The 13,076-nt window shown below is 43.7% G+C and overlaps 1 protein-coding gene across 1 annotated transcript; it reads right to left on the bottom strand.

Moving 5' to 3' along the window:
- Positions 1-9,640: 9,640 nt before the first annotated feature.
- LOC123057354 (uncharacterized) lies at positions 9,641-10,254 on the bottom strand. The gene is made up of 2 exons (XM_044480372.1): positions 10,112-10,254; positions 9,641-10,027 (listed from the first exon to the last, which is right to left on the bottom strand). Exons 1-2 carry the CDS (start codon positions 10,190-10,192, stop codon positions 9,641-9,643), a joined length of 468 nt encoding a protein of 155 aa, XP_044336307.1. The 5' UTR covers positions 10,193-10,254.
- Positions 10,255-13,076: the final 2,822 nt, after the last annotated feature.

Genomic DNA, 13,076 nt, shown 5'->3' with positions numbered 1-13,076 from the left:
AATTGCATCGACCGACCATACTTATATGATAATATGGGTCACATGCATGTTGAGCAAGCATCAGCATCGCTCTGCGTGGTGAAACGAGGTATCTCATTCGCCATCATGCATGTGGAGTGGATCATGTATCCACAATCGTGAGTTGAGCATCTAACCTGATGTCGGCGATTCGGCAACTGTACCCGTAGCTCGTTAAATAGTCCGGCCAAAATTTCTTGTGCTTACGAGGACAATAGTATCCCTAGCTTACAAGAGTTCAAATTCTTGTGCTCGCATTTATTCTAGATTTATTTTAGCTTTTTCAGCGATGCGTATTCAGTGTGAGGAGACGTTTTCGTCGACTACGAGGCTTCTATGGTGACTTCGTAAAATCTGAAGATGATATATGTCGGCTCAGCCTCTCGGAGGTGCTCATCTACTATCTACTACCACTATAAAAGGAAGAGAGGGGCAGATCCAAACAATCAGGCGCGTCCATCGACAATATCTAATGGCCCAAAAGTCTTTCGTGTTTAACACAACAAGCCACTAAACAAGCCACTGACCCAAAAAAACTAAACAGGCCACTAATCCTCCGTACCCCATGTATCATCCAACTGCATGCACGACTCCGCTGAGAAACGCACCACACGTTCTGTCCCTGACGCCCGCCGCTCCTCATCTGCTGCGACGCGAGCGCAGGGCCGCCGTCCCGTCTGCCACTCCGAACCTCCGCGGATCGCCATAGGCATCCCTGCCCGCCACTCCTCTGCTGCAGACGCCAGCGCACGGCCGCCGCCCTGCCAGCCGCTCCTCCTCCGCGGATCGCCCTTCTGCTCTGCTGCCCAATGGATGCATCGCGGATCGCCATCGCCATCACCATTTGCCGCTCCTCCTCTGCTTCCCCACGGGCTCGCCGCTGTCCGCTCTCCTCTTGGTCGGCTGCTGCCCCACGGACTCGAGTGCAGTCCGCCAACGCCGCCACATTCAGGCCCTCGCCAGCGGCAAACTTTGATCAGGTTTTTTTCACATTAACATCAAGCCACCAATTGAGTGTACGGTGTACCTCGTACTCTATATAGCAATCAAAGGGATCTGGTTTCATGAAACACCATGGATAGGCCAACAGAATAATTAGAAGAAACCCATGTGATTTTCCTTTTGGTAAACCACTACGACGTGCTTCATATTCAGCTTTCTGCTTGCATGCTTGAAGTGTATACAGATTGCATGTTTCTGTTCTGGATTTATCCGAACCATTTGATTCCAAATTATATGTAGTCACGAGGAGATTTCTACAGGGTCTATACGGCGAAGCAAAAAAAACTCTCAGATATCTCTTCTGATTGATGTGAAATTCATGTCTTTACAGGAATTGACAATTTTGGAAGGTGAGAATAGATGCAATGCAGAGAAACAAAAGCACTCATACATCTCTTTTAAATATTGGGTCTGTACTTTGCCACTCATCATATTATAATACTACTATATATGGAAAGGGTGGGGCTGATAAGTGAGGTAGTACCCAACTGAAGTATCGTTTTGTTTTTCATTTTCTTTTTCGTACCTAGGACTTCCTTGTACTGATATATGCAGATAGCCTTATATGAGCCTCCAATTCAGCTTGCAGTTGCTCAACTATGATGTATTGTGCTTCCATATGCTTGTTTAATAATCAGTTGTGGGAAAATAGCCACAAAACTAACAGTTGGTCAAACAAACATCAAAAGCTGGTCTGATAAGCTGAATTATCATAATCCACGCAATGCCAAACAGAGCCTATTAAACTGCTAGAAAAGTACTACATAAAAGCTTGTGAACTTTTAAGGATCCAGTTTTGATCCCTGTGCATTTCTCGCAACATTTAAGAATCCAGTCTAGATCCCTGTGTATTATGAATTTATTAGAGGTGTACCATCATTATGTGCTTGACCTGATTTAAGAAGTTCGCCATTTTGTTTTTTTAATCCCATTGTTTCTTAAACGTGACACTGATGAAGAATCATCATCCACCTCCATCCCCGGTAGGATCAGGGGAATGTTGCCTGTTTAAAGACCTCAAGAATATGCCTATTCATGTGAATGCAAATCAAGCGGGCGAAGAACTGCGAGAAAAAAACCCAAAGAGTGGTCAAAATGGGTGGGCGCGAATGTCCAATGACAAGAGAGCAGAATACATCCAGAAGCGACGGGCGGTCCGCGCAGAAAAGAAGGCTGCATCTCTGATTAGCATTGACCATGAGCAAGTACGTCAAACACATGGTTCGTTCATTAACTTTGCAGAGTACTGTATTGAGAGATTGTGCTGTCGTAAGTAATGTGTTATGTTTCCTATTGTTGCAGGTGTAATATGTACCACTGCAGCCTCGACTGATATGAACCATCGCCCAGAAGATGCAGGCGTTGGGTGCAACAAATGAAGTGGTCAAGGTGGTATGCAAGTCTATCCGACGAGAAGAAAGCAGAGCACTGCAAGAAGCTCCGGATCTCCAGACTAGCAAAGAAAGCTGCAGCCACCAACGTCCAAGTATCACGTGGACGTTTCGACAAATAATTTGTAACACTATGAAGTGCATATGATGCAATGTAGCACTGTAGGTATTGGTCAACTTGAATCAACACAATCTTCCGTCAACATGCTAAACACACCATGCAGTGGGTCATCTATGATTGAAGGGGCCCAGGGACAAGAAAGCTTTCTGCCTAGAAGTAACTCAGTTCGATCAGTTCAACTGAAAGGTATGCTGGCGAATCATTACGGACTGACTCATTTCGAGTTTACAGACAAAGTATTCTAACCATTTATCGGTGTCAGAGGCATCTTCTAGGAAGAAACGGCGGCGTTTGAGAGAACAATATGTTTGGATGATGGCAGAAGATAAAGAAGGTATGTTGAGTAGGAAACGTTTGGACCATTTAGTACAGCAGCTGTACATTTATGATACAGATGAAGCCTTGGAACACAGGGTGAAACGCTCTCTGGATCTTGATATCAATCTCGTACGGGTGATCTCACATATATTGGAGAAAATTATCTGATTCCTATACACATTCAGCCTCGTGTATTGACAATGCTTGCTTGTTAGATAAGAGGTGACACTCCTATTATACAAGAAGAAAGAACTACTGACCTTGCCAATCAGATATTCAGAGTTTTGTAGATGTTGTTGCAGTTACAGAAAGTACTTAATGTCAGTGGTTGCACTGAAGTTGATTCTCTGCTGCTCTGTGTCATCTGCATAGATTTGTTACCTTTTTGAGTGAACTATGAATCTATGATGCACAACTGTTCAATCCAACTCATCTTCTACATTTGCTAGGCCTCATTCTGTAGGATAGCACATGGAAAATGACATGCTTGTCTATATAGCCAGTAACCGTTTGAAAACAAACAGTACCTGAAATAAGAAGTTTGAGTGACTATGTATCCATGTGAGATTATTTATTTATTTCCTCAAAGATATATTCTTGAAAAGGTACAGTTCCTGCCTGTTGTCTTATGTCCCCTTCCTCAATTAATGCCACCATATCTTGTAGTATCAGTAGCAGGCTTTATTATTGTAAATCTGTGATGCAAACTCCTGTCCTGATGGACCCACTATCAATGAACTCTATACCTGTACATTATTATACAGATTCTAGAGTATCAGTTTTGTACTGTATATCTTATTGTTTATGGAAAAGGCTGCTGATACAGGTACTCTTTGGCCACTGGAGAAGCCTGTGCTCTGTAATGCGTTGGTGAATTACACACCGGCACATCTCCGGGAAGATGCTGATGCAGGCGAGCCACCATATAAAAATCAGGGACTTTTTTTAGACAAATTAGAGAAATTCTCAGTAAGTGGCACTCTAATGCAAACTTAAATCATAATAAAAAAATGTCGAATGCTATTTTTAACCTGAATTATTTACCTGGCATATGATTATCTTCTTTATCGCCGACTAATGTGTTCAAATGTTCACCATATTATTGGTGGAAGTAATTTTGCATTGGTTGTTTGGAGCGCTCAAGTTTTGCATCGAAAATTACGGTTGTTTGTTTTAGTTGGTTGTTTCCAAGCTTTCACTTCATATTCTCAACTTCGTCTCAGCCGCTTTCAAGCTTAAACAGAGTAGGTCACCTATATGTCAGGTCCACACATGTATAAATTAGCGTAAAAAATGTTTTATGCTAAGAATCTGTGCATACTGGAAGGGGAAATTAGATCATACATCTCGGTACCTCCAAAGAATATATATCAGATGTTTAAGTTTTCATTTTTTTTTGCTTTGTTTCAGGATTGATGGAGAAGTTGGTCTGCAGTTCAAGCTGGATCGTGATTTACATGGCTAGCCTGACCACAAATTATTCTAAGCTTAGTAGAAAACTCACATATATGATAACGGTTTAGAACTTCAGTCTAATTTCTACATGATTCTCAATGTGCAGATTTTACTTTTGTTTACCTCTAAAAAATATGTTAATTTTGTTTAACCATTTTCTGCTAGGAATAATGTTGATTTGAATTCCTTTAAACTTTCCAGACAACCTCGAAGCCTACCACATAACTAGAAGCACAGTTGTTCCATTACATAGATAATGTTTATTAGGTTTGGGGAGTTATGACCCTTTGCTGCTGTTCATTTTTCGGGGGACTGTATCATACCATGTTCTGAGTATTTAATGTTGGGATTAAAGTCTATAATGAGCCCACATGATTTCAATGATAAGCTGGCCTGAAGTATTTTTTATGCTTTAGATGGCTTGCTGAGATGACAAAAGATATTGTATGGCCATTGCTTTATACTCACTGGTTACCTCCCATCTGGAGCTTAGTGTTAGTATCAACAAGTCCTGTTACCCATCACATTGATGGTGTGTGTCCATGTTATCCACTGGCAGCACACCATTCCTTGTGATTTGAAACTCCTTTTTTTTTCATTAGTTTTAGTTCTATGCAGTTATGGAATAGGAATGGTCTCAATCTACCAATTTGCAGGGTTAGTTTTCATTGTTTCGCATTTTGACATTCTACTATGCGAAAACTCCTAAGATAATAACTTAATATTCTCATTCAGGATGGGGACTAGCTAAGGAAGCACTTCTTGGTGCACCTACGCAGTTACATTGACAATACTAAGATAGTAGTGTCTTTTTGGCTCTATATGCATATGATGCTATATTAAAATATATATTTCTGATTTCTAATATTTTTAGTGCAATCAAAATATCTTTTTGTGTATGTTAATTCTCACATATATTTGTAATATTAGGCGAGACATGCATTTGCACGTACGTGCTTACTAGTAGGGGTAGGGTGTGTGTGTGCATTTATAGAGGTGAGTATATGCGCGTATATATGAACGTTTGCGTCTATATTATGTTAAAAAAATCTAGTAAGTACTTCGTGCATGAAAGAATTAACCAAACCTAGCCGCCGCCTCCTCTTCCTCCACAAAAAAGCTAGGGTTTCTGCCTCCCGCCGGCGCTGTCGCAGGTCTGCCTTCTCTCCGGTGGTCCTAGGGCCATGGGGCCGCGGTGGATCTCAGGAAGGGCCGGCGGGAGGGCTCTATTTTTAGTCGTTTCTTTCAGTTTTGCTAGGGTTTGTGTCCTGCTCAGGAAGACGAGACAGCGACGACTCCTGGAGATGGAATAAAGGTCTCTCCGCCTGGCCCCCATTCCGGCGGTGCATCTAGCACCGTTGATGGGCGTGTGGAGGTGTGTCTCCGGTGGATCTATCTTTGGTGGATTTGCTCGGATCTCGTCGTTGTTCGTCTACGTTCGTGTGTCTTCAGATTGGATCTTTCTGATCTACATTATTCTTCATCTGCGACGGTTGTTGTTCTAGTGCGCTGGTCCTACGGGGCCTTAGCACGACGACTTCCCGACTGTCTACTACAACAAGTTGTGCCCGACTCCGGCGATGGAGGGGCGATGACGGCGGCGCGCCTTCGGCTCGCTTCAGTGCTGGTAGTCGTCGCTAGGTGGTCTACAGATCTGGATGTAATTTTTATTATTCCTGGTATTCGTTGTAGTGCCATGATTGAAAATGAATAAATCGAAAATTTTCTCACAAAAAAATCTAGTTATCCTACGCAGGGTAAATTCCCTAATGTTTTCTTATGAATGAAGTTTCAAAATGCAATTAGTAGTTGGAACAAAAATCCGACTCCCTCCTTTGAAAACAAGTACCGTGATTCAAGTTCAAATTTAAAATAAAATAACAATACTGATTTGATTTTAAAACGGAGGAAGTACATATGAGTGAGACAACGCTAATCGTTTTGTAGCACGGATCGAGTCGGATACATACATACAGTAGCAATCGCATGACTATCCAGCACATCCATGCATACCAGATGGCGTAATCGGTTTGAGGCAGGTGGCAAATTTCCTGATTCTTGTAGTGAATACACCCCATCGGTGTTGTCGTTTGTCCTCCGTCCCATTCTCGCATATGATATCATACGCTTACAAAATCACAACATGTTTGAATGCGGTCAATCATAAGCTCTCTCTCTCTCTGCATAAGATGAGTTTTTTCCCTTGCTAGGTTTTGTCAAGGCATGCATGAGTGGTTAACGATGGTTTCGTTCGTCTCTAGTTTTGTTTGTCGAGGTGTTCATTTGCAATGTAGATTCACGCCAGCACGAAAAAAGACGTATCATGCGCTTTTGGAAAAGGTTGCACTCTAAATAGCATTTTAAAAATGGTTAAGAGGTAAAAAAATTCATATTCGGATTATACACTGTATTATAATCAAATTTCATATATAACATATGTTAATATTGAAGTTATAGTTTAAAAGATATGGATATTTCAAAAAAGCATTTGTTCCAGGTGAATTGCGGGTTAATTGCCAAAAAAGAGATGGTGTTTTCCATAAAATCACAAAAATGATTTGTTTTGTCACTTAAAAGTGAACTGCGGGTTAATTAGCTGAAAGTGTAGGGGGTTTCTATAAAAATCAGCAAAACAAATCAGTTTGCCCTTGAAGTAGGATTGTGGGTTAATTCTTTGAAATGTAAGGGGTTTTTCTATAAATAAGCATGACAGACAAGCAGAAGCACTAATCTCTTTATTAGTAGGTATAGATATAGGTATAGATTAAATATGCAGGGCTTGTGAGATCTTTCACTCTTGGACAGCAAAAGCCCCGGATTTTTTGTCGAAAGAGACCCTCTGTCCACTGGAATTGACAAAAGAGACCCCTTGCGGACGAAATTGACAAAAGAGACCCCCTCACTAGTGGCGGCAGGCGCGGCAAGCGACACGTGTCACCTGCCGCCACGCCGTGAGGCGGCGGGCCCGGCCGCCACAACAGGAGGCGGCAGCCCGGTGTATAACGGTGCGTGCACAGGCCAGCGTGCCGCGACGGAACGGGCCGCGCCAGGCGGGCCCGGCCGCCACCGGGTGAGGCGGCCGCCGCCGCTGCTGTCGCTACTCGGCCGACAAGGCCTGCTGCGCGCGGGCCCAGCGGGTGGGCCACGCCGCCACTAGCTGAGGCGGCACGTCCTGTGCTGCTGCACGCGCGACAGTGCGCAGACGGCGCTGATTTCGAGGCGCGAGCTTGATGGCTGTGACTCCGACGCGCGGGAATATGGCCGCTTTTGGTTCTTTCGCCCGGGAATCCTGCCTTTGCTTCTTTTGCCTCACCGGATGCGATGGCACTGGGAATCCGAGGCTACGCGAAACTGTTGTGCCAACACTACAGGGATCGTAAATATCCTCGCTTAATTTTCTCGCCATCATTTATCGTCTGAGCTTATAAAAGGAGGCACCGAGGCTCTCGTCCAGCCCTCCTAGAAATCGCCAGTGTGCAAAGTGTGTAACCCATTTTTTCTGTCGGTATGAGTTTGCCTTGCTCGGATCAAAGCATTAGGCCGAGGAAAATGAAGAATGCAAGTTTGCCTCCTGGGGTGGCAGTCCTGCGGTGTTGGTGTGGCGATCTTTGCAAGGTGAAGGAGGTGATGGATTTTTCAGATTGGTTGGGCATGAAGTTTTTCATGTGCGCCAATTATGAGGAAGATCCTGCCGTAGCTATTTCAGAGTACGACAAGCCTCCGGTATGCTTTAACCATCACGAATAGATATTGTTGGTATTTTCATTGATTCTTTAGTAACATTCTTGTTTCTTGTTGTAGTCTCCTCCGCCTCTGTGCATGTACTATCATTGGATTGACACGGAGAAGCCGGCATGGGCAGTGACTAAGATTCGTGAAAGAAGTCATCGTGCGTGGAATAGTTTATTTGCGGAAGAGCGACGCGAGAAGGCGGAAGCTGAGGAGAAAGCAGAGCAAGAGAGAGAGTTAAAAGAATACTATGCGGAGCAACACCGTTTTTTTGAGGAAATGGGAAAGAAAAACAGGGAAGAGGCTCGTCGCATGGAGGAGCAGGAACGACAGCGAAAGGAGGCTCGTGAGGCAGAGAGGCAGAGAAAGAAAGAAAGGGCTCGTTAGGCCAAGGCAGCAGAAGAAGCTGGCGATGGAAAAGGAAAATATCCACGCTGGACTCAGTAGATTCCTGTGGTAGTATTTAAAATTCCGCAATCATTTGTATCTTTATTTCTGCACTTTAATGTAGCTTTATTTCAGGAGTTAAATGTAGGTATATTCCTACAATGTATCTTATTTTCAGTTGTGCCGTGTCGTAATGGGAAAAAATATAGTTTAAGAATAAAGTAGTGGCATTTTCTTTCCCTCCACTAATATCGAACATCGTGCAACAACTACAAAATAAAATTAAGATAAAACATAATGCCCTACAATAACAGAGTACAAACTAATAATGCAAGTACATCCGAATTAAACGGTAGAACTGGAATAAAACTACATGAAGGCATCATCGTCATCCTCCATCGATGCAGAACTCTTGCCCTTCGAGGATGTAGAACTCTTACCCTTGGACGATGCAGAACTCTTGATCTTCGAGGATGCAGTACTCTTGCCCTTAGACGATGCAGAACTCTTGCCCTTTGATGATGCAGCACCCGGAAGCGGCGGCATGAAGATATCATCTTCATCCTCGCTCTCCTCAGTCCATAAAAATGGATGCTTTTCTGCAGTCCTTCTGAAAGTTTCACTCTTCGGCTCCACTACATTCTTCCACCTTGCACGCAACCTAAGAAGTTCTTTACGTACCTCCTCATAGGTCCTTTCAGGCCACCCAGACCTACGTAATTGGTGAGCCAACTCATTCATTATGGTGTCACTACCGGTGAGTTCGTCCCATGGAACTATCCTATTGTCCATCCTGAAATCGGTAGCTAGCCTCAGAAGAGTCCTGCTCATCCCAGGGTGAAAACTACGATCGAAAGGATAATGGGACATCTTGACTACACTACACTCGAATGCTTATCCACCTCCGTCTGAAGGGGGTTTTATAGGTAGAGAGGAGAAAATGGCGGGAAAGAACGAGTGCAGTATGGCGGGAAAGGGTTGGCGGGAACATATGGCGGGAAACGAGTGGCGGGAAGATATGGTGGGAAGGGGTTGGCGGGAAACGGGTGGCGGAACATATGGAGGGAAAGCGTTGGCGGGAAAATATTGAGGGGAAAGCGTTGCCTGAAAAATTGTTCCTGACTGGTGCATTTTTATTTCAGCAAACATAGATGTTCAAATCGAAAAATCTGATACACACATATATAGATACAATGGGTCGTGCACGTGCATAGATGAATCACCCTACTTTACGACGACCACCTGGCCTTTCCTTACGACCGGAAGGCGACAAGCGATTAGGTGGCCGGGTCACACGAAGATCGCGGCCGTACTCCAATTCGGCTTCATGTGTCTGCGAGTCCTGCGTAGGTGGTGGAGTCGCGAATCCTTGTTGCGAACCTGAAGCGTAATTGTAGGCGTATGGTTGTGACTCCGGGGGGATAAAACATGGGCCAATAACATCCCCTCCGAAGAACTCTGTAACTAATGATGTAACCGTGTCGTCAAGATCATGTGATGCTCCCCGGAGGCCTGTGTTGACGCCATGATCATGTGATGCTCCCCGGAGGCCTGTGTTGACGCCGCGTTGGGTGTTCTCATCGCCCCAATTAACATCAGGTGTGTCCTGCACATAGAAACATTTTAAACAAACTGTTAGAGGATAATATATGATATCATTGTAAATTTATTGAAATGTAAACATGACTACCTGAGCATATCCCTCTCCTATACTGTCTGGCCATTGTACTTGGTGCTGGTTTAAATCTGGTACACGAGTCTCCTCGGGCATGGGGATCCCTCGCGTGGAGAGAAACGGCTGAGATCCCTCACCTTGGGTGTATGCATCATATCCTGTGTATGCATATGGGTTAGGGGAAAGAAACTACTCGGGCATCGAATCCAAGCCCGTGCCATGGTCCTGAGATGTCTGCCCCTGACGAAGCTGCATCGAAGAAGAGCGATGCAGTGGCAGAGATGAGTCATGTCGTGGCAATGTCGTTCTAGTACTCGGACCCTCCCCCCATTGCTCATGGCTCGTACGCGCCTCGCTCGGTCTAGACGACGGTGCCGCACTCGGTCTGGCTGACCTCGCTACCGGCATGTATGCTCCAGTGGCAACGTCATCGCCTCTACCGCATCTGAACTTCTTTGCCATGAATTGTTGCAAAAGTTTCTGGAATGTCTTGCGACATGGGCCCTGGGCCGGCATGCTATCCGTAGCCATCTGCCCTACTTCGTTGACATTTTCAAGCTGAACAATATTTGGATGTTATTTAGTTCAAATGATTATGAAATGATGGACCTAAAAAAGTTACAAGTGATTATCAGGTGGTCACGATAGTAAGCTGCATGCAGCTCAACATGTCTCCGCGCCTGCTCCTCTTGTGTGAGATGTGTTGGTATAGTAGCTGGCTGACTGGCCAGGCTAGCACGTGTGTTCATGCAGTACCACTGCTTGTACGCTTGATCTGTATTTCCATCGTACGGCCTGCAAAATTAAATAATTACATAAACCGTTGTGATGAAAGCAAAGCATCTTCACGCATCGTATGATCATCGTAAAAAAATAATGTACATAAAATATACCTAAGTTGACGCACTATATCTGCTAGCGCTTCATTTGTCCACTTGTGTACCCATTCACTGTTCTCTTCCCTCCAATCGTATAAACTCCAACCCCTGTCCATATTGGTTAGCCTGCAAATTATGTAACAAAGTGTGAGTTTAGTAAATTAAAAATGACACTAACTATTTAGGGATATCACATCTTACTTATGTGTTTCCTCGTCGATACGTCTGAGAAAAGGTGGTGGAATTTCTTGATAGAGACCGAACTGTCTCATTGCACGCTCTGGGTTGTAAGGTTCAACACACCACAGGAACAATAAGTTGCAGCGAGTCAGCCAGAATGCACTATCGGTCAACATGCCTGGTGTGAAGTGTCGAGCATCAAAGACCATTTTTAGCTGGTCCTGAGTCCACGGGTTCCATGTGACTTCTGCCTCATCAAGTATCTCAAACTGCTGGTGGTACATAGGGTAACAATTTTTCGCAATATCTGGAGACCAACGTTTCCGTGCCTTTGTCCACCTGGTGGCCATAGTTGCGCTAGCACCCTCGCCAAAGTCATATGGGTATATGGGTTGTACTATACGAGGTCGTCCTACAGGGAGGTATTCCCAGGACCACAACTGTAGAAACTCATAGGCGACACAAAGTAATGGAGCTTTTTGTGTGAAAGAGGTTTTTTGCGTGGCATCACACAAGCCTCTGTATGTATGAGATAGCATGGCAGAACCGAAGCTGTATTTTGGCTGCTCGGGTAAAGGTTCATCTACCATATTCTCTGCAATGTAGATGAGACCAAGGACAACAACGTCCCCATGTGAATTTGGAAATAGATTCCCGAGGAGCCACAACAAATATGCAAACAGATGTCTTTTTCTCGTCTCCTCATTGGCGAAGCTAGATAAAGTAAGAAAGTTATCATGAAGCCAGACGAGTGGGATGCCCCGAGGGTTACCAAAACGTTGTGATTCTGGCATTTCCATCCCAAGACGGGCTGCTATATCTAATGCCCAAGATGGAGACACTCGTGGAGAGACTACCGACTCACCTCTAATTGGTAGAGCAGTGATCATAGAAACATCTTTCAGTGTAGGTGCAAGCTCCCCAAAACGAAAGTGAAAGGTGTGGGTTTCAGGTCTCCACCGGTCAACGAGGGATGTCAAAAGGGATGGGTCCGAACGTACTTGGTCGTCGCATGATGTGAGCCTAGCAAAACCTTGTAGTCCATAAGCGTCAAGGTGAGCAAGGAAATGATTGTGTATTGGCCATGTTTTCTTTATGGTTCGAAGTCTGAAAGGCCGATAATCATGCTTAGTATTTGATTTCAAAAATAGGTGGCAACGGTGCCCGGCGTCATGGGGCCCCTGCAAAAGCACTGGCATTTCACCCATAACCTGCACACAAACATACAAATATAAATTACGAGGAAGACAGAAATACAAATGCAAATCAAAATTAACTTAAAAAATACAAAGAGATGCGATTTACATTAATTATCTGAAGTTAACATCAGGAGTACAATAATACAAAGAGAATCAATTTAAATTCAATATAAGTACACATAACGAGTAGAAATATAAATAGACATGGCGAGTACATATATATCAACATCATGCGTTGTTGTTGGCTCGATACGGGCAGTCTTTGCGTGAATGTCCAGGACACCTGCAAACGCGGCATCATATGAGTAAACATAATAGTACGATAATAACATTTTAATATCATATGAGTAAAACATTTAGTTTCTTTCGGCTTTATATAATTTTTTTCACATCATACGATAACAATCATTTATCTACAAATAATAATATTTACAGCAACATGCACATTATTCACAATAGTACATCAATACAAAAAATATTAACAAAATTACAGTGTCATTTTTTTATCTTAGCTCCAATATGGGTGTGCTTGCGAATGCAATTAAGCGTCAAAATAGTTCCAATAAATATCCGTCGCCAGTACTATATGAACGGAGTCAACCTGTTATCACATTAACATCAATATTACACACGGATTTTTCTTCCTGCTAACAAAATGGAAACACAATTTCTTCAATCACGTCTTCTCCTCCTTGTTTGTTACTAAGATGAATTATTTTACCT

Source organism: Triticum aestivum, chromosome 3A, assembly GCF_018294505.1.
Source record: "Triticum aestivum cultivar Chinese Spring chromosome 3A, IWGSC CS RefSeq v2.1, whole genome shotgun sequence".
In the NCBI taxonomy this organism is placed as follows: Eukaryota; Viridiplantae; Streptophyta; class Magnoliopsida; order Poales; family Poaceae; genus Triticum; species Triticum aestivum.
The sequence above is the reverse complement of the archived record's forward strand: the minus strand, read 5'-3'. Positions and strand labels throughout refer to the sequence as shown.

Excerpts from the sequence above, each read along its gene's own strand:
- LOC123057354 (XM_044480372.1), bottom strand. The coding sequence starts at position 10,192 with ATGCCCGAGGAGACTCGTGTACCAGATTTAAACCAGCACCAAGTACAA. Across the intron at positions 10,028-10,111 it reads TAGGAGAGGGATATGCTCAG|GACACACCTGATGTTAATTG; the intron begins GTAGTCATGTTT and ends TTCTATGTGCAG.